The sequence below is a fragment of the Leucoraja erinacea genome, chromosome 4 (genome assembly GCF_028641065.1).
Source record: "Leucoraja erinacea ecotype New England chromosome 4, Leri_hhj_1, whole genome shotgun sequence".
NCBI classification, from domain to species: Eukaryota; Metazoa; Chordata; class Chondrichthyes; order Rajiformes; family Rajidae; genus Leucoraja; species Leucoraja erinaceus.
In genome coordinates, this window is record NC_073380.1 from 49,894,198 (window position 1) to 49,921,174 (window position 26,977).

Here is a 26,977-nt window from a genome sequence, read left to right on the forward strand (position 1 = left end):
AACAAGCGTTTTCTGCCCTTGGCTATTTTGTAATTCCATCCATACCAATTCTACAGCATCCAAGCTAATTTCTCTCCATGCTTTTGCATTAATCTCCTCTTTAACCAGCAATGCTGCCCCACCTTCTCATCCTTTCTGTCTATCCGTCCTGAATTAAGGCACAAAGCTTCAGGTTAGTTTTTCTTATCTCCCTTCTACGTTTTGCTACTGTTCTTTTATGGTCCTGTCTCCTTGCATTGGATCCCATCCCCCTGCCCTGTTAGTTTAAATGGGATCTTTCCTACATTCTCTTTCCCGTTGGCTGCACAGATTCGCATCCACATTGTTCACTCCACCCCCGCCCCCCCCACCCTTTTTAGTTTAAACCCATCCGTGGCAAGCCAGCCTGCCAGAATGTCAGTTCCCTTTCAATTTCAGTACCCTTCCATATCTCTGATTTCCCTCTCCCCTGACTGTCTAAAGATGGGTCTCGACCCAAAACATCATCCGTTTCTTCTTTCCAGGGATGCTGCCTGATCTTCAGTGTAAACCAGCATCTGCAGTTCCTTTCTGCACATCTGTGGAGAACATGGATATGTGACGTTTCGGGTTGGGACCCTTCTTCAGACAAAGATAAATCTTGCAATTAAGACTAGTGGGCAAAAACTAAAGGTGCCGTGCATGGTCATGACTGCAAGGTTTGTCTGCAGGTATGAATTGTATCAGAAGATAGACACAAAACGCTGGAACAACTCAGTGGGACATACAGCATCTCTGGATAGACTGTGGGCCGAGGAGCTTTTTCGTTCAAGTTCGTGACCCAACTCACGGAACTACCTGAATATTTAACATATTGTGTAAAAATATTATATATATACTACCTGAAACTCGTCAAGAGGAAAACATGCACATTTTTTAAAAAATGTGAGAAAAAACTCAAATTTTCCGAGTAGTAATTGTCCAGTCAATGCATATTTCACATTGAGGTCAACGCAAATTGACCAATCCCATGCTTTGTTTTATGGTCGCTAGGCGGCGAGGACCCTGGGATTATGGCTGCCTCCTCATTACATCAAAATAATAACAAGGTTTCCAAGGAATAAAGATAATGCTAACCTGGCTGCTAATTTTGTTTTTCAATTGATTTATCTTTATAAAGTTATGATGTGAACTGTTAAATAAAAATGATAAATAACAAATGTAGAGTTAGGGTTAGGGTTAGGGTTAGGGTCAGTCAGTCAGTTGGTTATTCAGTCAGTTGGTCAGTCAGTCGGGCTTGTCGGTAGGCCGATGGATGCTGTGGAGGATCGGGCGGGCTGTCGGTGGGTGTTGAGTTGGGCCGGGCCGCAGGTGGGTGGTGAGAGTGGTTGTTCAGGCAAGGCCGCCAGTGGGTGGTGAGAGTATTCGGCTGGCCGTTGGGTGCCGCGAGTGGTCGGACGGCTGGTGGGTGCTGCAAGTGGTTGGTCAGAGGGCCGGTGGGTGCTGCGAGTGAGTGGTCTGTCGGGCTGTCGGTAGACCGGTGTTGCAGCGAGCGGGCGGACAGACGGAGCCGGTGCTATAGGGGTGCGGAAGGTGGCCCGGGCGGCATGCAGGGCAGTGCGCCTCCCCACCATCATCACCACGAAGATCCAGAATGGCATGCTGGCCGAGGTGGAGGCACTGCGGGGCCACAAGTACGGAGCCCGCAGCTGGACCCAAACCGGCTCAAGCTCCAGCCCTGGGCAGCTCTGGAAGGGGGGGCGAGTTAGGGTTAGGCATTTTCCTGTCAGTGGAAGAATGCCACCCCCAGCCCAGCACTGCCCCAGTCCCACTATCGCTGTGACCACCACTCTGCACACTGGCAGTCAGTGGGGTTCACTAAACCGGGGAACACAGAGAAACTGCCCGCACCCATTATTTAGGCTGGTTCAGGAGCCGGACCTTTGCGGCAGTCTCATTCAAAATACACTCACAATTATATTCATTATATTATTTTTATATAATATAATTATACATAATTATATATGATTACACTCTTATTCATGTCATATATATATATGGTATAATACATAATAGATAGATAGATAGATAGATAGATAGATAGATAGATAGATAGATAGATAGATAGATAGATAGATAGATAGCCTTTTATTGTCATTCAGACTTAGTCTGAACGAAATTGCAGCAGTCATACATATAATACAATACAATAAAACAACAATAAACACGCATTAACATCCACCACAGTGAGTCCACCCAGCATCTCCTCACTGTGATGGAGGCAAAAGTCTTAGGTCGCAGTCTCTTCCCTCCTCTTCACCCTCTGCGCTGGGGCGATAATACATGGTTTAAAGAGACTTCAGCACGGAAATAGGCTCGCCTTGGCGTAATATGGGCATCGGACACTAGATGGCGTTTACTTTTTCGATCTAATTTTCTAATTAAATTAATCAATGTGCAACTTTTGACACTGGCGAGTTATGACATCCTTCGCAATTATATTTTACCTAAATCTGTGCAAAATTTCATATTTTTCCATGACATGGGTCACGGAAGTTCATTGCTGGACATTCGATGCTTGTTTAGGAGAGAAGGAATGGGTGAGGTTTCAGGTCGAGACCCTTTGTCAGACGGGATGCTACTGTCGAGGCAACATGCCATTGTAACAACTGCATCTGCAGTTCCTTTTGTCTCTTTTTCGGTGGAAACCAAAGATCCTATAGTTAAACCATAGATCTGTGAACCAGCATCTGCAGTTCCTTCCAAACACGTGAAATGTTGTGTCTTCGGCGCGCGCGCGACGTGGACGTGCCCAAAGATCTTAGAGCTTTGCTATAGGGTCTTTGGCCGTGCCCGAGAGGGGGGAGGGGCGGGGGGCAGGGGGGGGGCATGGGCGGGGCAGGGGGGCGGGGCGAGTCCGCGCAACCGCAGCTGTGAGCGGACAATGGCCGGAAGTGACGAGTGACATCGTTCAAACCAGGCACTCGGGGCCCAGCTCGAGCTCCGTCAAGATGGCGGCGGCGGCCGAGAGCGGCGCAGGAGAGCAATTGCAACCGCGGCGTCGGGTAGGAAGCTCACAACCCGGCGCCGCCACTGCCACTGCCATGGGTACCGCCAGCAGCAGTCGTAGCGCCGGTAAAGTGGAGAGAGACGGTGACAGAAAGAAAACCGTTTTCATATTCGACCGCCGCCTGGGAGACTCTTCGGAGAAGTCGTTGGAGTTGAGCGGCAACAGCGCGTACGCGGAGCTCAGGGAGGACGTGTGTCGGGTAAATGATGGGAAGGGAGGGGGGGGGGGGGTTGGGATAGGAGGGATGGGGGTGGGAGAGGTGGAGGAATGGGGAGGGGGGGAGAGGAGAAGAGGAATAGAGCGGGGGAGATGGAGTTCATTTGTGAACCCGAGGTGGAGGACACCCTCACGGCCTTTCAACGCAACCCGCTCCCGGCGAGCTGTGTCCCGGGAGACCCGCAGAGATACTTATACTCCACGGGTGTGTAAACAAGAGGCTGTGGGGCTATTCCCTCCTGGGACTCTCTGCAGCTACTATTGTAATTAAATGTTTTCAATCTCTCCCTGATGTTCCCGAACCGCACTCGGGGATAAAGATAGACGGGGATGTAGATGGGATGCTCCTGGGCACCCACTTTGTGATCACCGGATTGGGATTAGTGACTAAGCAGGTCTACTAGTATTTCTCAGCCAATTCCGGCCAATGTCCCCACATGCTTTCTGTGCACTTCAAATAGGCTCAGTTTTGCAAGCATGACTTAAGTATCGGTTCAATGTGATTCTAGCTTAGTACAACTTTTGTGCCATTAATGGTTTTAAACTACTTGGACCCCAGATTTGGAATTATCTTCCTGATCCTGTGTATATGTCCTGCTACTTTTGAACCCCTTCTTTACTGATTGTAGAACAGCAAAGCCTAGAAACAGGCCCTTTGGCCCACACGTCTGTGCTGAACATTAAGCCGCGATAAAATAATTCCACCTGTTTACATGTGATCCATACCCCATGTTTTCTTTTATAAAGTTTCCTTTCATATGCAAGTCCCAGTTTTCACTTAAGTTTGATATTTTAGATGTTTGACATTATAAAAGAAAGCTGTTATGAATAAGTGGCACTTTGAAAACTATACAATAGAATCAGTGAAGAAATATGAGAGAGAATTTTATAGATTTTTGAGTTATAATGCACTGGGTAAAAAGGTAGATGAGGATTTTTTAATTAAATTGAAAGCGCTGTGCGACTGACAGGTTCCCATTGTGACGCCAGACATCCCCGTTGTGACGCGAGTCACGGGAATGCTCGTCCACCTGCACAAGTGTGGCCGGCAAGTGAGACGATTTTAATGTTTAAAATGCCAATAATGTGAAAAGTTTAAGATCAATATGAACGCCTCACTCTCCCTCTTTAGTCCCCTATTCCCCACCTCCATTATCCTCCCTCTCCCCACCCTCCACCAACCCTCCTCTGCTTCCTCCGCTCACCCTCACACCCTCTCTCTAACCTCCCCTCCTCCATTACCTCGCATACTACCTACCCTTCCACTTCACCCTACCTCTTCTTTCCCCTCTCCTGCACACTCCCTCCTTCACCTCTCCCTCCCTCTCTCCCATACCCTCATTCCTCTCCCTCCATCGCCCTACTTCCCCCTATTCTCCCCCCCCCCCCCCCCCACACACACACACGATGTTAAACGCAATGTTTTTTTAAATGAGCCCCACCAAGAATTTGATTAAAACGAAGTGTTTTTGAAAATCGCAGATTTTTATGTAAATGAGACTCGGGACGTCATTGTGACGTCATACACTGCTAACAGGCAGTGCAAATGGAAAAGTGATTTTTGTAAAAGCGGGTTTTGTAAAGGCAGGAATCAAAAAGGCAGAGGAGGTCTTTTTGTGTTCTTATCAGAACAGTTCTGGCGTTTCTCCCAGGTCAAAGTTAAGGAAGAGGATCGTGGATTGCAGAGCTAGGATGGATTGGATTGAATTGGAAGTCACGTCAGTGCCCAGGAGCCTCTCAGTTGCTGGTTTGGAGGTGGATCAACCTCATCCAGTAAGAATGGAAGCAGCAAATCGAGTGGGAGGATAGGGTATCCGCAATACCCTACGAGTGAGCATGAAGAACCTCAGCGAGGGAACTTTCTCACGGACATATTTGGCAGGAAGGTCTTGCACATTTGAGGCCAAGGACATAATGTTTCCAAGACTTCCCTGGTAACGGATGCTTTGATGTCACTTTCAAGTACCAATGTTACAAAATTTTGAGATTTTAAAAATCAAGCCTGCAATTTATCCCATCAGATAAGCATAAAAAGAAGTTTAATTTGACACATAATTCACTTTCATATCTTCAGTATTAAAAAAGTTATGGCCATTTCAGACTCGGAAATTAGCACCTTGTTCCCTATTGCTTTTCCATTGACTTAACATAAAAGGTGTGATCGAGGACAGTCAAAAGCCCATAAATTTATTAAAAACAAGTGCAGACCCGTTGGGTCTGTTCCCCCAACGTGTGGTTGTGGGTGGGAGGCGGCATGCAGCGGCACACACTAAATACCCCCTCCTGCACTCACGCTAATGGAGGGAGGGAGAGGGAGAGGAGGGGGGAGGGGGGAGGAGAGGGGGAGAGGGAGGGGGGGGAGAGGAGAGGATAGGGAGAGGAGAGGGGGAAAGACACTAACTACCCCCCTCCTGCACTCACGCTAATGGGGGGAGGGGGTGAGAGGAGAGAGGGGGGGAAGAGGAGGGGGAGGGGGGGGGGGAGAGAGTGTGCCTTTTTACTTCAACCCAAACCCAAACAACTATTTGCAGGCAGTGCTTTTTTTACCTCTAACCATATTTTAATTTTCAAACCAAATTAAGGGTACTCACAGTGCTGTAGACATTTGTCAGTGTCATTCAAAGCTCTGATTGAGGCACACCACTTGCAGAGACTGATTGAGGCACACCACTTCCTGGTTTTATAGTCGCTCCCCCTCCCTCCAGCAGGGGCAGCAGAGAGAATGGGGAATGTTGTAAAAACATTAATATCTGTCAATTTTCATCGACGGGAAAAATCCTCGGCACACACGTGGCGGAGGGGGGCTCTGAGCGAGGTGGCCAAAAATGACGGCCGTAGGTGGCGGCGTACTCTCGGAAACCGCAGCACAGAAAGCCGAAACAGTTCAAGAACAGAGTTTTAGTAATATAGATTAAAAAAACTGAAATAAATTTTCAGTTATTATAGATTGAAGCATTCTGAAACAAATATGAAACAATCTTACTTGGATGACCTGAAATTAAAGTATACTAGACCAAGTGCAGACCCGTTGGGTCTGCTCCCCCAATGGTGTGATCCCCCAACCCAATATTCCACCATGCACCCGTCTCCTCCAATGGAACTGAAGCCGTTCTCAAAAGTAAGATTCCAGCACTGCCCTGCCTCTTTAAAAAAAAAATCCAATGGCACCTACCCTGCCTGCTGCAGCAGTGAAAAGTTCAGTGTTCCTGTCTTGCAACTTTGTTTCGAAGTGTGTTGGAAGCTGACGTGTAAATGGGGAAGCCTGTTTGTTTTTGAAATACTTGGGGGTGGGTGGGGGGGGGGGGAGAAGGATTTGATTAAAAACGTGTACTTCAACACGACGAAATGAAATGAGGAGCGGATACTTAGAAAGAAAAGGGAAATCTCTACCGAAATGGAAAATATCTCGGAGATTGAGCGTCTGGATTGGGCGTGGCAATGAATCAAAGGAAGAAATGCAGCCGGCAGCCGTACATGCAAATGAATCCATTCCGATTGGACATCTGCGAGCATCGGCCATTCCGATTGGACATCTGCGAGTATCGGGCACGAATCGAAAGGCAGGAAGGGCGCCGGTCGGCAGTCGGTCGGATGGCCCCAGAGTTTTAAATGTATACTAGACCAAGTGCAGACCCGTTGGGTCTGCTCCCCCAATGGTGTGATTCCCCCAACCCAATATTCCACCATGCACCCGTCTCCTCCAATGGAACTGAAGCCATTGCCAAATGTAAGTTTCCAGCACTCCCCTGCCTCCCTCAATTGCACCTCCCCTGCCTGCTGCAGCAGTGAAAAGTTCAGTGTTCCTGTGTTGCAACTTTGTTTCGAAGTGTGTTGGAAGCTGACAGGAAGGAGCAGCGAATCAAAAGGAAGAAAGGCAGCTGGCAGCCGGACGGCAGGCGGCAGCCACAGACTTTTATATATATATAGATATAGATAGATAATTAGTTACACAATTGTAGCTAAGTACATAATTCAATTACTAGATCTAAACATCTATCCATTTCTTAAGAAAAGATCAACATTTTTAAATAGCCTTAGTGTCCAAATAACATACACACAAGAATTCACAATATAACATGATTTTTAAATCTCATTGTCATGGATTTATAGGCCAAATGGAAGGAATTTAATGTTTAATACCTGCAAATTAATGGTCATTTAAATCATCTTGCGAGTGGGTTTTTCTGGAACGCGAGCATTTGGAAAGTTGCAGTTGCAGTGATATTGAGCCCCATATCGCAGGACAAATACTGCCAGGTTCGGAGGGGCTCCAAGTCACCTTCTCACAACTTAAAATTTTGATTAAAGGGAACTTAAGAAGCACTTTTTAATGTAAAAATAAACAGCCTACCTTGCCTTATCCCCTACGTAAGATCCGTCCCGTTGTCGGCGTTCACGGCATTAGAAGATGATTTTTAATTTACAATAACAATTAAATTATCTAACTTAGCTTAAAAATAAGTGCAGAGAACGGCATTCGCAGCGATTTTTCTTGAGCAATTAAACAGGCTGATGAACTTCAAACAGCCTGGAAGAAACGGCGTTTTAAACCCGTCCCCCTCTCAAAGGAGCCAAAGTCGCGCACACGGGCAGTGACAGAACTGCAGCGCAGCTGAAGGTAAGTTTTGGAACATACCTATTTCAAGTATCCAACAGGATGGCAGAAGCTGATGCAACACTTCCGGGAGAAGGGGAATGAAGCTCCGCTGTCGCTACTGAAGGTGTAGCTGCTCTTCACCCTCCCCACCCAGAAGGAACGGATGATCACGATGCACATGTTTAACACACATGTGCCCGTCGTGGATGTCCTCACTTTCCTTGCTCGTTATGTCGAGGGAACAGGGAACTGTGTGCAAGTGAAGGACCTGTCCGGGATCTTGACGAGCAAGTGAAGGTGAAGCTGAGGGTGGACGAGGAGCCATTATCCACCCTCCCTCGGTATTCGCTATTGGAGGGTACCAAGAGTACATGACCTACGCGAGCAACCCAGCGTGTGAAGAAAATGCAACAAACCTGGGCACATGGCGGGTACACTGCAGTGCAGTTTTCTGCAAGCTGGACAAAGGACTGCCAAGTGAGCAAGAACTGCGACCTGTGTGGGGGGTAGGTCACCTAAAATAGTGTGCACCTACGCACAGGCGATAAAGAGAGGCTGTTGCCAACACCCCCGGGGAGGGGGGGGGGGAGCGAGACACCTCCCACCACTGCCAAGGTCCCTGCAGAAAGAGAGAACAGGGATGAGGACAGCCCGACCACCTCGAGCCCCCAACCGCTGGACAGAGACCCCAGCCTTCTATCCAGGAGAGAGAGTCGACGGAAGAGGGGAAACCAAGGGAAAGGCAGGTGGTGAAAAGGAAGAAACACCAGAGGGCTCTGTCCAAAGAGCAAGGCCCAGAGGGAACCAGAAAGTCCACGAAAAGACTCCTCTCCCACACTGACGCCAGCAACCTCTTCTCGTCGGCAGATGAGGCGAAATCGGGGACCCGATGACGGAGGCAGGGGAAGAAAACTGGTGAGGAGGAGATCGGAAAGGGAAAGGACATGCCTATTGTACCCCAGCTCCATGAGAACGGGAGCAGTGCAGCAGCCAATGGGCCCCAGCTCCGGGAGTCCAGGAGCAGTGCAGCTGCCAATGGGGCTCCGGGAGACCGGGAGCAATGAACCGACAACAACTCCAGCTATGCCAGAGGAGATCCCCCTCCTTGAGGATGCCAGCACCCAGTACCTGAGCCCCGAAAAGGTGCTGCAATTCACCAAAACGGTGGACATGGGAGGACAAGATGATGGTCAGTGACTTTTAAATGAAAATGGTGCTAAAAATAGCATCACTAAACATGCATAGTGTGAAAAACACTGCGCGATGTGTAAACGCCTTGCAATACCTTGCCATGGTCAAGGCCGACGTGACTTTTCTGCAGGTATGCGGGATGCTACACCTCCGCTGCTATTGTAGGTGGTCGCGATGGTGTCTCCACGGACTGTCGGTATGGGGGGGGGGGGGGGGGGGGGGGGGCAATGACTGTTACACTTCCGGTCTGGGTATCTTGCTGCGGAGAGGAAGCTTTGCCATCACTGAGGTCAGGGGGGTAATTGGGGGTATCTCCTGGTAGTGGTTGTAATGTACCTTGGCTCTCATCTACGGCTGATTAATGTGTACGCTTCACCCGTGCACTCTGGCTGGTGACTTCAACTGCATCATCGGTGCGGTTGGACGATCTGGCAGTGCAAATAACTGGCTGGAGGGGATAGCCAAGGTGGGGAAGAAACGAGCTGTGGAAGCAGCGCTCCCTCTATATAACAGGGAGAAATTTGGTCAGCGGGTGTGAGGTGTTCTTGCGGCTGCTGTACCATCCTGTCCAGTGTGGCCTGTCGATCCCTCCTACACCACAGGGATCACCTGGGCCGTCTTCCAGTTCATCTGGGGGTCGAGGATGGACCGGGTGCGACGGGCCACAATGCACAAGTCGTAAGACAACGGGAAAAAGCGTGCCCAACGTCGCCCTCACCCTGATGGCCACCTTCGTGTGTGGCTGCATCAGGCGGAGCGTAGAGCCAAGGCACATGGGCACCAAGTATCACTACCTGCTGAGGTTCTACCTGTACCCGGTGTTGCGAAAGATGGGCCTGGCGCAGATGCCACGCAATGTGCCAGTCAGCAGAACATTGTCGCACCATCTGTTGTTCGTGGAAAGGTTCTTCCGGACCAACACCATTGACCACAAGTCAACCGGGCAGTGGTCAGCACGAAACGTTCTGCAGGCACTGCAGGGAAATTACCCCATGGATCCTGGGGCATTGTTCCCAGAGCTGACTGCACAGCTTGTCTGGCAAATTGCCTCATCGCCAGAACTCACCAACAAGCACCAAGGTCTGGTTTGGCTGGTGCTGAGGGGAACCCTCCCAGTCAGATCTTTCTTGCACCATCGGAACCTCAGTACCAGTGCACGCTGCCTTCAGGACGGCTGCTATGGAGAGCACATGGTTGCCCACCTCTTTGCAGCGTGTGGATTTGCGAAGAAAGTCTGGTGAGGTTTGCAAGGGTCCCTGTCACGATTTATTCCGAACAGCTCCGTCACAGAGGTCTCTGTGATTTATGGACTGTTCCCAAGGATGCATTCAGAGACTGACATCGAGTGCTGCGGGAAGGTCATGAACTCGGTGAAAGACGCTCTTTGGTCTGCATGAGCTTTGTTGACCTCCCAGCGGAGGGGGATGTCTGTCAGGGAATGTTGCTGACTGCAGGAGTATGTGCTGATGGATGCACTGAAGCTTGGTGCAGCCAACGCCAAGACTCAGTGGAGGAGGACCACAGTCTAAGGTCCTTTCGCTCGCTGACATGGGGGGGGGGGGGGGGGGGGGGGGGGGGGGGGGGGGGGGGGGGGGGGGGGGGGGGGGGGGGGGGGGGGGGGGGGGGGGGGGGGGGGTGGGGGGGGGGGGGGGGGGGGGGGGGGGGGGGGGGGGGGGGGGGGGGGGGGGGGGGGGGGGGGGGGGGGGGGGGGGGGGGGGGGGGGGGGGGGTGGGGGGTGGGGGTGGATATATCCCCTCAAAAATAAGGGGCAGAGATTCCATGCCAGTGGGCCATATGAGTGGCAAGGTTGAGGGATAAATTTGTGAAATTTGAGCAATGTGTGTAAACAGAATTAAATGTTTGCGAAAATGTTGGATGAATTTTTTGCACGCTTCATATGTTGTATATTTATAACTTGAATAATTTTGAAAATATACCATCAGTAAGAACAAAATTTACCACAGCACATCACAGGACAATGGTGAGTAAGGTGGGCCAAAAATGTAGTACTCACGTGTACCATTTCAGGACATCACAGACACACATGCACACAGACAGACATAGAAGCAAACAAGGGTCCCATTGTCACACGGGAGGCCTGGTCCCCCAACGCAATATTCCACCACTTACCCATAGGCCCCAATTGCTCAGGCGCGGCTGACGGGTTCCCGTTGTGATGCCCTTGATCCCCCCTGCTCCGCCCCTTGCCCATCTTCCCTCTCCCCCACGCACTCACTCCATCCCCACCCCCCCTCCCCCAGAGTGCAAGGCCACCAAATTCAAATCCATTTTCCTACCATTTCAAGCAGGGTGCAAGGCCACCAAATTCAAATGCAGTTTCTTACCTCTCCGAGCAGGGTGCAAGGCCACCAAATTCAGGTTCAGTTTCCTACCACTTCAAGCAGGGTGCAAGGCCACCAAATTCAAGTGCAGTTTCCAACCACTCCAAGCAGGGTGCAAGGCCACCAAATTCAAATGCAGTTTCATATCATTTCATGGAGGGTGCAAGGCCACCACATTCAAATGCAGTTTCATACCATTTCAAACAGGGTGAAACCACCATAAAACCCACACAAAACACCACACTCACACTTCAGTTGACATTCAGTGTGTTCAGTTGATTCACAGCTCAGAAAGTCATGACCTCTCCCCCATCATGCAGAGACTGAGCCACACCCATACGTCCAGGTTTTATAATCCCTCCCCCTCCCACCGGAAAGGAGAGAGATTCTCAATATTTTTTAAACATTAATAACACTTTTATTTTTCATTGATGGAAATAATCCTCTGCACCTGATGAGCGGAGGGGGACTGCGTAAGATAGCCAAAAATCACAGCCGTGTGGTAGCGTTTTATCTAAAATCAATATAGTGCAAACAGGAAGTTTTCAAGTTTAGACAAAACAACCATTTGCAGTGCCTTTTACTTCAACCCAAAACTCCCAAACAACCATTTGCAGTGCCTTTTCACTTCAACCCAAAACCCCCAACAACCATCTGCAGTGGCTTTTCACTTCAACCCAAAACCTCCAAAACCATTTGCAGTGCCTTTTTACTTTAAACCAAACTCCCCAAACAACCATTTGCAGTGCCTTTTTACTTCAAAACAACCATATTTTCATTTTCTAACCACATTAAGGGCACTCGCAGTTGAGTAGACGTGTTCAGTGTTATTCAGAGCTCAGAGAGACGTGACCCTCTCGCTTCCTCCATATTGCAGAGACTGAGTGAGGTACACCACTTCCAGGCTTTATAGTCCCTCCCTCCTCCCACCAGCAGGGGCAGCAGAGAGAATTGCAAATATTTTTAAAACATTAATATTTCTCTGATTTTTCATCAATGGGAAAAATCCTCTGGTCCAGTCCGAGGTGGACAAAAATGACGGCCGTAAGTGGCGGCGTTCTCTCGGAAATCACATCGCAGTGAGTCAAAAGTGGTCAAGATTTTACTTTTAGTAATATAGAAGATAGATGTCATCTTTGAAGGCTCCCGTGTTAATTCTTGCAACGATCAGATTATTATGTAGCTCTTCTCCAATCATCCTTGTTCCATTGCATAGCTTTGGGGGTTCCAGGTTTCTCCTCATGATCGGAGATACTTTTTATTAACTCCAATTTGTGTGGTGGTAATCCCGAGATCTCAAGTGAATCGAGGAATTCTGTTGGGAAGTGGGAAGCATTAGTTCCCTTAGTGACAGCATTAAAAGAAAAGTACTCCTTAATGATTCCAGGGAAGCGTCTGATACATGTAGAATTGATGCTTATCGTATCGTTGTGCAGAACCAAGATACAGTTGTCGGAGAATAATTATGCAGGTTTGTCAAATGCGGGATAGATGAAATCAATACAATCCTACATCAATTTTTGCTGATAGAACCATGTCTTCTGGCATTTCAATTTCATCATCTTCATTCTTTAAAATCTCGTCTTCAACTTTCAACAAAAATTGAGAATACTCGCCTTCTCCCTTTCTCAATCGCATAATTGTCTGCACTTGAAACTTGGTGAAAAGTCTCCACAAGTAGGATTTCTTGATGCGGGAATTTTCAACATCAGCATAATTTCCCTTTTTCACTACAGGAAGGAGTTGTCGAAAATTGCCACAACAAATGGTAAAGGGGCTGTCCCACTTGGGCGACCTTATCCGCGAGTTCTGGCGACTTTGCCCTCGACTCATACTCGCAGCATGGTCGACACGAGGTCGTAGGAGGTCTTTGTAACTCTCCTTCATGCTCGAGAGTAGTCCCTTCAAAGTCTTTTTATTAATTTTTTCAAAAGCAAAAACAAAACATAAATAATAATGATAAACATAACAGTGATATTGATACATAGAAATCAGGATTACATTAAGAACAAGGGTAGTAGAGTAGCCTTCAAAAAATGTCTAATTTGTAAATATTTAAAGAAATGTGAGTTAGGTAGATTATATTTATTGGAGAGTTGTTCAAAAGACATAAAACAACCATCCAAAAACAAATCACGAAAAGCTGCTAATCCCTTCCTCTTCCATAACAGAAAGGCTTGATCAATACTAGAAGATTGGAAGAAAAAATGAGATATGATAGGACTCGATAAGATAAAATCATTAAATCCAAAAAACTTATGAAATTGAAACCATATTTGGAATGTATGTCTTATTATTGGGTTAGTCGTATATTCAGTCTCGTATTTGTGAAAGGTAACGAGCCCCTAGGAGAGAAGCAAATGATAACCCTTGCATAGAATCACGTTCAAGGTTTATCCATCCTGAGAGTAGACCCCGTGTACTCGAGGTCTCAGCTAGGTCGCGGCGTATTTTTTCAGCATGTTGAAAAATGCCCGTGTGTAAAAAAAGGTCGTCATCAAAAATCAATACTTTTTTTACTCGTACGTTTAGTCGTAGTAGGTCAGCATGCTAGTCGTAGGTAACCGAGGGTAGTCAAAGGTAGTCGTGGATAGTCTTCATCATAGTCGAAGGAGGTCGTCTTTACTCTCCACTATTTCGTGTCCAATTTTCCCGAAGTTAGTCGTAGCGAGTTAAAGCTAGACTTCAACGTGGTCGAAGAGAATCTTCAACATGACATTTTTTCAAACTCTTCTAAACTCGCCAATTAGGTTGCACAAGTGGGACAGCCCCTTAAGAATGCCACCAAAAGGCTTAGTGTTGGTACGTACATTTGGAATTCTGTCCACCACTTCAAAGCTCTCCCTCCTAATCATTGGGCATTCATCCCAAACAATGGGTTGCACTTGTCAAACGTGCCGTGTTAGAGTTCTTCTCAATATTGCAGAATGTATCCTCGGTCACTTGGATGGATATCTTGAATCGAGAATGTGCATTTCATCCACCAGGCATTAATCTAGCTGCTATCCCAGAGGATGCTACAGCAATAGCCACATCACCTTGACCTCTAACTTTGGAGATGATCAAATTGGTGATAAATATTTTCCCATTCCCCCACCCCCCTCCCTCCCCCCGGCCACACACCCCTCCTTCCCCTTACACACACACCCCAGCTTAGGCCTACCGTTGCCGTGGGCTGCCGCTGGGGGTGTGTGTGAGGGGGGGGAGGGGGTGTGTCGGTGGGGGGAGGGGGTGGTGGGTGTAGCCCGCCGGCAACCGGCCCCCCCCTGTGCCGGCGGCTCCCTCAATCAATCCTCCTCCCCCCCCCCCATCTCCCTCTGGCTCCCTCAATCTCCCCTCCCTTCGCCCTCCTCACTTCCCCAGGATCTTAAGGTTGCAGCAGTGGGCCTCGCAGCCGGCCAGGCTCTGGGCTGCTCCGCACTGTAGCCGCGGTGATGCACAAACTGCTCGCTCCTTCAGCTTTATTGTGACAGAGGAGCCGGCCAATCAGTGTGGTGATGGTGCGCAGGAAGGGACGTCGCCATCCTGGTTGACAGACAGGAAAAGAGACCAATCTCCTGAGGAGAGGAGACCAATCTGCGCATGCGTGGTTTTTAAGATTTTTAAACCTCGATAACTTTTACAATATACCACCGATCGGAATAAAACTTGTTGCACTCACAGCACAGGAGAGCGAAAATTCGTAGCGCTATCGCGTACCGGTTTTACACAGATAGAAAAATCCCACAAACCGGAAGAGCACAAGTTCAGAGTTTTAGTTATGTTTCGATAAGATAGATAGATAGATAGATAGATAGATAGATAGATAGACAGACAGACAGACAGACAGACAGACAGACAGACAGACAGACAGACAGACCAAGTGGGACCAGGGGGGGTGCAGCGTCACACGGGAGGGCTGGTCCCTGAACGCGGCGTCAGCACTCGCCCCGGAGCCAGTTCGCCAAACGCAATATTCCACCACCTGCCCATAGCCTCCAACTGCGCAAACGCGGTTCATTTCCCCTCATCCCCCAACACTCCCTCCCTCTCATCTTCACTCTCCCCTCCCCTCCTCCACTCCCTCCTTCACCTCTCCCTCCCTCTCCTTTCCCCTACCTTCAGTCATTCCCTCCCACCCTCCATTGCCCCTCTCCCCTCCATACCCCCCGACCCCCGTTGGGGTCAGTTTCCCACCCTCCCCCCCCCCTCCCCCACCCCCCCCCCCCCCCCCCCCCCCCCCCCCCCCCCCCCACCCAACACAATCAATCCCTCCCACGTTGGGGGAGGGGGCAGTCTGTGCTACCCGGAGCCAATGAGTGGACTCGACTTTTAGGTCAGTGTCTGTGCTACCTTGAGCCAATCAATCCTTCCTACATGGGAGAGGGGGTTGTGGGGGCAGTGTCGGCACTTCACGGAGCCAGTGAATGGACTCAACTTTTGTGTCGGCATTGGTGCTCCCTTGAGCCAATCAATCCTTCCCATGTGTGGGGGGGGGGGCAAAAATTTCACACTCAATCTCCTTGAAGCTGTTGATCCCATTGTCCCTCTGCCACCTCTTCCTCTCCTTTTCCCTACCCTCAGTCACTCCCTCCCTCATCTCTCCCCTTTCGCACTCCCCCACTAAATGCAATGTTTAAATAACATTTCTTCTCCCATCCCCCACTCCGTCAACTCTCATAGCTTTTGTATTGGCAGCAGGGATCACATTGTGATGTCGTTTTCGGAATCTTCACAGCAGCTTGTGTAAATTAGATCCCATTGCAATTGGACGACTGAGATGCCAAGTGGCGCCATGTGCGGCAGCCTCGCCAGCAGCTGTCCTTTCATCCTTTTGTTATTTTTAGTCTGTCTTAAAGTTTGTTTTTGGAGGTCTACTAGTCTTATGTGGGGGAAGCCGTTTTTCTCAGTCACTACCTGGTCAAGGATGCATCTTTTTCCGCGCCTCATCTTCGCCCCCTACTCGTAGCCTGCCTTCTGGACTGGCGTGGCCTTTCCTGCCGGAGACCGACCAGAGCTTCAGCGGCAGCGCAGCACTGAATTTCATCGTGGAGCGGGCGATGTCTCACTGGGGGTCTCCGGAGTGTTGGGCCAGCTGATTACATCGTGGAGCTGTGGTTTGCGGTGCTTCATGTCGCGGGCCGCACTGACTTTAACATCGCGGAGCCTGGGATCCTTGCCGGGGTCGCCAGCGTTGAATCTCCGCCCAGCTCAGCCTGTGGACTTCGGGAGCCGCGGACTCCGGTAGGAAGAGGCTGATTCGGAAACTCCGAGCAGCTGAGAATGTTCTCTGTTCTGATGTCAGAGCTCCGATCATCCCGCGAGAGGGCCTGAAACATTAGGCTGCCGTTGCGGCAAATGCGGAGGCCTTAAAGGCCCAGACCACGGGTGAACAAGAGGAAGAGACTGAACTTTATTGCCTTCCCTCACTGGGAAATGTTGATTCAGCTGTGGAGGATGTTCATGTTAAATTCTGTCGTGTATTGTGCTCTTTTTATTCGTATGGTAATTCAAATCTCACTGTACCAATTGGTGCATTTGACAATAAATATTGCTGGAAAAGTCTCCCACTCACAGGCAGTTATTATTTTTCAAAGTTGGCTTTTTAAAAACTTTAAATATTAATAACTTGTGAAATATAACATCAAATATGTAGAAACTTTATACTAACGACCATGGGGAAAAAGCTAAATAAGATTCTACAAAAATTCTCATGCTTTTGTGCACCGTTTTGGCATAGTTCCTTGATCTCACCGACAGACAGACAAACAAGCCAAGGCTTTTATTAGTATCGATAGACAGACAGACAGATAGACTATATAGATAGATTATAAATGTATGTATTTGTGTGTGTGTGTGTGTATATATATATATGTACGTATATATATATGCATGTACAAGATACAAGATACATTTAATTGTCATTTGGACCCCTTGAGGTCCAAACGAAATGCCGTTTCTGCAGCCATACATTACAAACACATAGACCCAAGACACAACATAATTTACATAAACATCCATCACATCGCTGTGATGGAAGGCCAAATAAACTTATCTCTCCACTGCACCTCCCCCCTGCCCCCCCCCCCCCCCCCCATGTCAGAGTCAAAGTCCAAGCCCCCGGCTGGCGATGGCGATTGTCCCGCGGCCATTAAAGTCACGCCGGGTGGTGCGAGGTCGCACACCGGGTCTTGATGTTAGAGCCCCCGGCGTGCGCGCTCGCAGAGTCCCGCGGCCATTCCAAGCCGCGCGGGGCAGTGATGTAGGCCCCGCTCCAGGAGCTCTTCAAAACCCCGCAACTCGGGCGGGGGGAAAGTCGCCGTTGCGAGAGCCCTGAAAAGCGGTCTCCCTCCAGGGACCCGCGGGCTCCCGGTGCCGCCGTCCACAGACCTGCCGTTGGAGCCTCCGACTCTCCGGTCGGGCCGCAGCAGCAGCAGCAGCAGCGCTCCTCCACCGCTCCACCCGCTCCGGACTCGGCCAGCCCCGCGACGGCGACGGTGAGTCGTAGCACCAGAATCCCCGGTCTCTTCCTGTTGGAGGCCGCTCCTCGTTGCGGCAACGGAAACCCGACGAGGAAAGGTCGGGTCTCCCGTGCCGGGAGAGATTTAAAAAGTCCCCCCCCCCTCCCCTGCCCCCCCACACACACACACACCCCAACAAAAATAACAAAAACTACATAAAAACACAGACAGAAAATAATAAAACGCGGACAGACTGCAGAGGCACACATATACACACACACCACATATATATATATAATATATATATATATATATATATATATATATATACACACACACACACACACATATATATATATATATATCCATACATACACACACACACACACACATATATATATATATACACACACACTCATACGTATACGGACACGCACACACACACACACACACACACATGTATGTACTCATCTCCCCCCCTCCCCGTACTCGAGGTGTGAAGCGCGTTCGGGGACCAGACCCAACGCGTCTGCACTTGGTCTAGTATATATAATATAATCACACACGCGCAATAATTGACTAAACAGCACAAAATGGTAAGAATAAATCAGAGTCTCTCAATAAATCAGGGGTCATTGCAACTGGTGACTCACAGCTCTAGATCTGAATCTGACCTCTGGTGCTGTCTTTGTGCATTTTGTACATTTTGCCAGTTATTGTGTGGATATTCCTTAAGTGCTCTGGTGTGCTCCAGCATCCCAAAAACATCTTCAGGTATGTGGTAGAGAGCATCAGGGCCAGGTTTGGCAACTCGAACACTCGGGGACGAAGGAGATTACAAAAAGTGGTGAACACTGTCGTGTTCATCATGGATACTGATCACCCCAGCATCAAAGAGATCTATTGGAGGTGCTGCCTCGTAAAGGCCACCCCCTCATTTCACTCATGCCATCGAGAAGAAAGTAGACCAGAAAACTGTAACATCAGTGTTCAGGAACAGCTTCTTCCCACCAACCAATAGGCTGTTAAACACTGCAACCTCCAACTAAGCTATGAACTGCCTTGATTGCACTAGTGACTTGGAGCTTTGTTTTTCCACTATATTGGTTGTTTTTATTGAACTTTTTGTTGTTTGTAATGACACCATACCTGTTACATACCTGCTGCAAGTAAGAATTTAATTGTACCATTTCAGGACATGACAATAAAACACTCTTGACATTTGAATAGTAGAATTTCTGGGAAATTAATGGGAATGTTTGAAGAATGGAATGGAATTGACAGAACTGGGTGCTTGATGGTTGGTAAAGTGGGCCAATGTGTTTTCATGCTGCAATTCATTCTCTAAAATCGGCAAGAAAACATATGTAATGCGTCCATGTTTGCAAGAGTATGTAGGAAGAAAAGTGGAAATAATGCAGGTGCAGTTATGTTGTACAGTCAGGTTAAGTGAGTGGCAGTCTTGTGACAGTTGGAGTGGTTAATGGGGTTGTAAAGAGTTGTCCGCTTTGGGATCACAGAAAATAGTAGAAAAATAACAGAACGCAAGCATGTTTTGTAGTTATTACATGATTTGGAGAATTAGTAGCAAAGCTATGCAACTGTACACAGTCTTGCATTGCACACAGTTTTGGGTTTCATCAAAAAATAATTTTGTCGCAGAGGAAGTGCATCAAAGTTTACAAGACTGATTTGCAATAAGAATTGTCCTATAAGATGATATTGAGCAGACAATTCCTATAAACATTAAATATTGAGGGGAGTGTTCCTGCGAAGATGTTTTTCCTAGTTGTGTACGTCAGGGTGAGGAATTAATCTCGGGGTTGGAAAATGATAATTGGGCCAGATATTGTTGATACAGTTCACCTACTTACTCATTGTTACATTCCAATCCCCTACACGTTCTTGTGTCGTATCAGTGCTGGGGACATATCCGGCAAACATGAAGCATCCCAACTCTTTGACTGTGGCCACGATGCTGACAAGGCCACTCGCGGTGATATTAGTAAATCTTGTTGCCGTTTTTTTTTTAAACCCACCTCTGAGCTTTGACAGTCTGCAAAGCCTCGCACCTGACTTTGCCATTTGTTAAAATTTGAGTGACTTGATTTCTTGAATCTCTCTTGACATTTAGGATACGTGCAAACTTGTAAAAATAATGAACTTAATTAATGAAGATCACTACTTCAAAACAAAACAAATTGTTGGGGGGGACTTTATAATCTCTACATTTGCTTTTATTTCTATGTTTTAACAAGTACAAGAATAATGGAATGAATCGAGAAATAGTGCAGAAGGGAAGGGAAGGTTTTGCTGCATATCCAATTGTTTGAGTGTATCATTTCTATCACTAGTCAAAGGCCTGGTTTCATAGCATATAGTTTCAGACTGTTTCCTGTGGAATTTGTATATGTACCACATTGGGTTTCACATGTTCACTGAGTATTTTGTCATTTGGTGCACAAGAGTGCACCTTGGTCATATTGGCTGAATGAATAGCATTATCACTTCTGCCAAATAAATGTTCTTCCTTTTGTTGTGTGTCACTGTCCCACTGTTACGAGAATGGTCATATTTACGATGATATGCATTATCCAAATGGTATGATTCTGCTCATTTCTGTCTTTGTACGGACTTGTTCAGCAGAGTCTGGTCTATTTTATTTCACAGTCGTGTGGTTCCAGGCTTTGCACGCTGATTGCATTACCAAATCGTAGAATGGTGCAGACTTTCATGTGCTTGGACAGTTTTGTGTATGGGGATGCATCATTTGCTTTGCTGAACTACAACTGAATCTTTGCTTTAATATTTTTTTCAGGCTTTTGACATTACTGGAGAGAAGAACTTTGTAATTACAACAACAAATAGGAATGAAATCAAAAGTCAAAACTTTGGTATGTCCATTTTGTACTAGGTTGTTCATTGTGGTGTGCTACAGTATCCTGACTTTATAGAATGCTTCAAATACTTGTATCGCGAGTAAACACAAAATGCTGGAGTAACTCAGCGGGACAGGCAGCATCTCTGGAGAAAAGGAATGGATGAAGTTCCAGGTGAGAAAGAGGTTCGCAAATTACCTCTTCCAACATCATCTATTGCATTTGGTGTTCCCCATGTGGTCTCCTTTTGCATCCCAAGACCAAATGTAGACAAGTGACCATTTTACTGAACACTTGCGCTCTATCTCCAAGGCCTGCTGGAGTTCCTAGTAACTAACCATTTTAGCTCCTGGTTCCATTTTCATACCGGCCTTTCTCATTGTGTCCGCTTTCATTGCCAGTGTAAGGCCACATGCAAAATGGAAGAATAGAACCTCATATTCTGCTTGGTAGCTGACAACTCAACTGTGTGAACATTACCTTCGCCAATTTCAAGTAATTAACCCCCCACCCCGAGGCACATACATTTCTCCTACCATCTCTCGCCACCCTTGTGACCGTTCCCATCCTCTCTGAAGAATGCATTCCCCGTTTGCATGCCTCCCAATGCAGTCCCATATTTCCCTCCTTCCCAGCTTTGCATTTCACCCTTTTTTTCTTATCCTTTCCTCCTTCACCTCTAACCTTTGTCACTTGCAACACCTATTTGCCAATCATCTCTTCTCCCTCCTCCCCACCCTGTCAACTGGAATCACTTTTTATTTGGCAGCCTTTGCCTCAACCCCCACCTCTCTTTTCCAGCTTTCATTCCCCATATTCACAATCAGTCTGAAGGGTCTCGATCCAAAATGGCATCTTATCTATTACTTTCACAGATGCTGCAGAGCTCATTATGCACTGTTTTTTGTTCAAGATTCCAGCAACTGGATTCCATGTTTCTTAAATGTGTTGATTTGTAGGTGTCAATCAGGACATTTGTCTAAAATATTACAGATATGCAACCTTGTGAAATGTAATCTATATATTACTAAAACTCTGTTCTTGACCGGTTTTGGCTTTCTGTGCTGCGGTTTCCGAGAGTACGTCGCCACCTACGGCCGTCATTTTTGGCCACCTCGCTCAGAACCCCCCTCCGCCACATGTGTGCCGAGGATTTTTCCCGTCGATTAAAATTGACAGAGATATTAATGTTTTTACACCATTCCCCATTCTCTCTGCTGCCCCCGCTGGAGGGAGGGGGGGTGGGACTATAAAACCAGGAAGTGGTGTGCCTCAATCTGTCTCTGCAAGTGGTGTGCCTCAATCAGTCTCTGCAAGTGGTGTGCCTCAATAAGAGCTCTGAATGACACTGACAAATGTCTACAGCACTGTGAGTACCCTTAATTTGGTTTGAAAATGAAAATATGGTTAGAGGTAAAAAAGCACTGCCTGCAAATGGTTGTTTGGGTTTGGGTTGAAGTAAAAAGGCACTCTCTCTCTCCTCTTCCCCCCCCCCCCCCCCCCCCCCCCTTCCTCTCCTCTCCCCCCCCTCCCCCCCTTCCTCTCCTCTCCCCCCTCCCCTCGCCTCTCCCCCTCCATCGCCTCCTACCTCCCCCCCTACCTCTCCTCTCCCCCTCCCTCTCTCCCTTCCATCCCCCCTCCCCTCTCCCTCTCCTCCCCACCCTCTCCCTTTCCACCCCCTCTTCTCTCTCCCCCCCCCTCTCCCCCCCCCCCTCCCCTCCCCCCCTCCCCCCCCCCCCCTCCCCCTCCCCCCCCCCCCCCCCCCCCTCCCCCCCCCCTCCCCTCCCCCCCCCCCCCTCCTTCCCCCCCCCCTCCCTCCCCCCCCCCCTCCTCTCCTCCCCACCCCCCCCCCTTGCCCTTGCCCTCTCCCCCCCCTCCATTAGCATGAGTGCGGGGGGGTAGTTAGTGTGTGACGCTGCATGCCGCCTCCCTCCCCCCCCCCCCCCCCCCCCCCCCCCCCCCCCCCCACAAACCGCACGCTGGGGGAACAGACCCAACGGGTCTGCACATGGTCTAGTAGTATATAAATTTTGAAAGACATTAAGGCTACTTTTTAGTTGCAACTCATTTTTGTGCAGCATGTATATGGTGCAGCACAGCACAAGAACAGACCTTTCAGCTACAAAGTGTGCCGAACAGGATGCCAAGACCATTTATCTACTTTTCATTATCCATATCCCTCCATTCCCTGCATATCCATATGTCTATCTAAAAGTCTCTTCAATGCCATTATCTTATCTGTGAACTTGAAATATTGGCTATGACATTTAAGTTGCTGTACACTAACAGTAAATTTATTCAAATCTTTATTTTTCCAATATAGATAAATGTGTCAAAGATGGAACCACCTTGTATATACTTCATTCAACAGACCAAATACTGCCCTCGGCAACAAGGGAAAGAATTGATTTTCTTCCTCACTATGATACATTGGTTAAAAGTGGCATGTATGAATACTATGCCAGTGAAGGACAGACTCCTTTACGTAAGTTACATCCAGCACTCTTTTAATTTGATTTTATGACAAATAATGCTAAATTGAAACCCATTATATATTGCTTGTTCAGAATTTCTTGTGTTAGAAAGATTAGTTTATACATTTTTTTCTCTTTAAAAACAGCATTTGCCTTCGCTGAATTGATAGATAATTCATTGTCTGCAACAGCGGCCAAGAAAGGTATTCGTACTATACAGGTCCGACTGGTGAGTAGGATGTAGATTAAAGTTTATATCATAAACTTGACAATCTTTTCCAATTTGAATTCCAATGTTTTCGTGTTCATATTTTTGTAATAAATTATGAATTTAGTTGAGTTTAGTTTATTGTCATGTTTACCAAGATACAGTGGAAAGCATTTGTTGCATACTAACCAGTCAATGGGAAGACAATACATGATTACAATCGAGCCATTCACAATGTACAGATACATGATTAAGGGAATAATATGAGTAACGTTTAGTGCAAGATAAAGCCAGTAAAGTCTGATCAAAGATAGTCCGAGGGTCTCCAACGAGGCAGATAGTAGTTCAGGCCTACTCTCTATTGGTGCTTGGATGATTCAGTTGCCTGATAACAGCTGGGAAGAAACTATCCCTGAATCTGGAGGTGTGTGTTTTCGAACTTCTATGCCTTTTGCCCTATGTGTGCGACTCTTCCTTGATTAAGCTGGTGGCCTTGACGAGGCAGTGTAGGAATAAATTGGGTGAATGGAAGGGAGGTTGGTTTGTATGATGGTTTGGGCTTTGTCCACAATACTCTGCAATTTATTGCAGTCATGCATGGAGCTGTTGCCAAACCATGCTGTGATGTATCCCGATCAAATGCTTTCTATGCACATCTGTAGAAGTAGGTGAGAGAGAGTTGTTGGGGACATGCTGAACTTCCCAAGCCTTCTAAAGACGCAGAGGTGTTGGTGTTGCTTGCCATGCTGTAAATATTTTACCAGTTGGAGGTATTTTAGTCACTTCACTGATTAGACCTATGATTGCAGCATAGGTTAAGACATTTCCATTACAAACTTGCATGTAAAAATGAGAGGCGATTTTGCTAAAATGTAGAATTTGGGGTAGATATTGCCAAGATATTCTGGATAGCCTTGTAAAGAAAATAAGTTTCTAATAAGAGATCACCGATTTCAAATTGAGAAGGAATTTATTTTCCTGATGGTGAAACAGGAAACGTTTTGCTCATGATTCCAGCATCTGCTTGGTGCTGAAAGAACTTGGCAGGTCAGGCTGCCCCCTGCCTCTGTGCAAAACTCATTAATTTCATCAACTTTACTACTAACTTCCATCCTGTCCTCCAGATTTACTTGGACTATTTCTGTCACGTCTCCTTTCGTGATCTGTCTCCGTTACAGGGCACAGACATCAAACCCACTGACTTCCATAGTTTGCTTGGCTGCACCTCCTCCCATCCCGACTCTTGCAAGTATTTCATCCCTTAGCCTAAATGTCGTATCTGTGCACAGGATGCAAATTTACACACTAGGGTACCAGTGTCTCTCCTCCTGTGCATGCAGGCATTTTATCAAGCACTTGTGTTTTTATTTTCTTGATGGTTGTGTATCTGGTGTCTCTCTCCCCAGGGATTTGTGGCAGTCATTTAATATATTGCAGGCATAGATTGCCACACATTTAAACAAGGGAGTCAAAAAATAAGGGGATAGTGCAAGAAAATAGTGTGACCTAGATTGGATCAGCCATGACCTCATCAAATGGCTGAGCAGGTTGGAATGACTGGCCTGCTCCTGACTGATTCTTGTGTTATAAGAATTTGAGATTCATGGTGTATGGAATTTGTTTTATTAATTTTTACAAAAGGGCAAACTTGAAAACTTATTGGCCTTCTGTGCTGTGTGATTTTTATATTTGATGTTGAATTTCTGTGCCCGTTAACTGTTGTTTACTGTTTGTTTTGTTTTTTTAAGTTGTTTGATGAATCTCAAGGTAAGCCAGCTGTGGCTGTAATTGATAATGGGAGGGGAATGACGTCCAAACAACTTAACAACTGGGCTGTGTATCGGCTTTCCAAGTTTACCAGAACAGAGGACGATATTGAAAGGTTTGTTTCCCAGATATAAATGTAATTATTTCTTTGAATTAAGTTACTGATTTATATTGCTTAATCTATATACTTTTAAAACTGTGTGGGGGTGTGTGTCAGATTAGAATTTTGGCCTTTGATTTGTTGGTCCGCCAAAACCACACGCCAAAACTCCGAGATTTTTTCCATTTCGCTAGCTATTTCACTTTTACATTCGCATAGCCACTCTTCATTACATTTAGACATTTTTCTGTACACATTTTTAATAAAATGTGTCGTTTCCCCCCCCCCCCCCCCTCACTAATTTTTTGGCCTCCTGCTGGCCAGCCACCATAACGGCTGTTGCCGCCCGGCTCTCCTCCAAAAAAACGCCGACATTTTTCACATTTCGCGGGCGATTTTTGCCGCCGCCACAATGGCTACGTGCTGCGTCTGCACTGCGAGTGACGTGCCCCCCTCTCCTGCGAGCTGCCCCGCCCCGATCCCCTCCTCTCTCTCCCTGCCCCCTCTCTCCCCTCCCCCTACCCCCCCTCTTCTCTCCCCCCCCCTCTTCCCCCCTCCCCCTCCCCCTCTCACCCCTCCCCCCTCCCTCTCTCCGCCCCCCCCCTCCTCTCTCCCCTTCCCCCTCTCTCTCCCCCCTCCTCCCCCTCCCCTCTCTCCCCCTCCCCCCCCCTCCCCCCCCCTCCCCCCCCCCTCCCCCCCCCCCCCCTCTCCCCCCCCCCCCCCCCTCCTTCTCCCCCCCCTCCCTCTTTGCCCCCCCCTCCCTCTTTGCCCCCCCCCCCCCTCCTCTTCTCCCCCCCCCCCCCCCCCTCCCCCCCCCCCCCTCCCCCCCCCCCTCCCTCTTTGCCCCCCCCTCTCCTTTTTGCCCCCCCCCCCCCCCCTCTTGCCCCCCCCCCCCTCTGCGCCCCCCCCTCTCTCCGCCCCCAATTGGACAGTTGGGGATCACCAGCTGTAGCGACATCCCAAATGTGGTGAATAAAGGCCCCCCCCCCCCCTCTCTCTCCGCCCCCCCCCCTCTCCCTTCCCGCCCTCCCCCCCCCTCAGCCCTTCCCCCTCCTCTCCGTCAGGCCCCCCCCCCTCTCCTGCGCCCCCCCCCCCCCCCTTTCAAACAGTCAGTGTATTCAGTGTGTGACACAGTGGTGAGTTAGGTGGTGCGCTAACTATAATAACAGTGTTGCTGTAGCTGAGCAAGGTTGTTCACTCGGGCTCAGCTACCAGTTGACTACCTTAAGGTCTTGAGGTGAGATGACCTTAAGTAACAGGACACTCCCTCTAGCCCATGACGTCACGTAACAAAATATGCTCTTTTCTGGAATAATTCCATATGTACACATTATTTCTCTTCAAAATGAAAGTATTATTCTTTTCTCAGTGACCATTCGGGGTATATTCGACCGCCTGTGGTACCTCGTAGTCTCAATAGTGACATTTCCTATTTTGGTGTTGGTGGGAAACAAGCAGTTTTCTTCATTGGTCAGTCAACCAGAGTAAGTTAATACATTTAAATATATCAACAAGCATTCAATATTGAAATATTGCTTTTATTTGTTCTTGGTCTTGCCATTGGAAATCAAAATGCCATTCCAATCTTAAAATGATGCATTGTGAGATTTTGTTAAATTTCTCTGTAATTATCATTTTTGTTTTGGATTTAAAATGTTTGTAGAAACCCATAACTACCATTACAAAGAAAAACACGTAAATATTCGGAATAATTTTGAATTGAACATTAGTATGC

General features: G+C 47.9%; 1 protein-coding gene across 1 annotated transcript in view; it reads left to right on the plus strand.

The window, feature by feature from the left end:
- Window positions 1–2,893: 2,893 nt before the first annotated feature.
- smchd1 (structural maintenance of chromosomes flexible hinge domain containing 1) overlaps window positions 2,894–26,977 on the plus strand; it is a 130,026-nt gene continuing 105,942 nt past the window's right edge. The window contains exons 1-6 of the mRNA XM_055633455.1: window positions 2,894–3,227; window positions 20,633–20,708; window positions 23,017–23,178; window positions 23,314–23,396; window positions 25,124–25,257; window positions 26,612–26,726. Coding sequence (XP_055489430.1) covers window positions 2,970–3,227; window positions 20,633–20,708; window positions 23,017–23,178; window positions 23,314–23,396; window positions 25,124–25,257; window positions 26,612–26,726 — 828 coding nt within the window. The 5' untranslated portion in view covers window positions 2,894–2,969. The remainder of the gene's footprint in view (window positions 3,228–20,632; window positions 20,709–23,016; window positions 23,179–23,313; window positions 23,397–25,123; window positions 25,258–26,611; window positions 26,727–26,977) is intronic.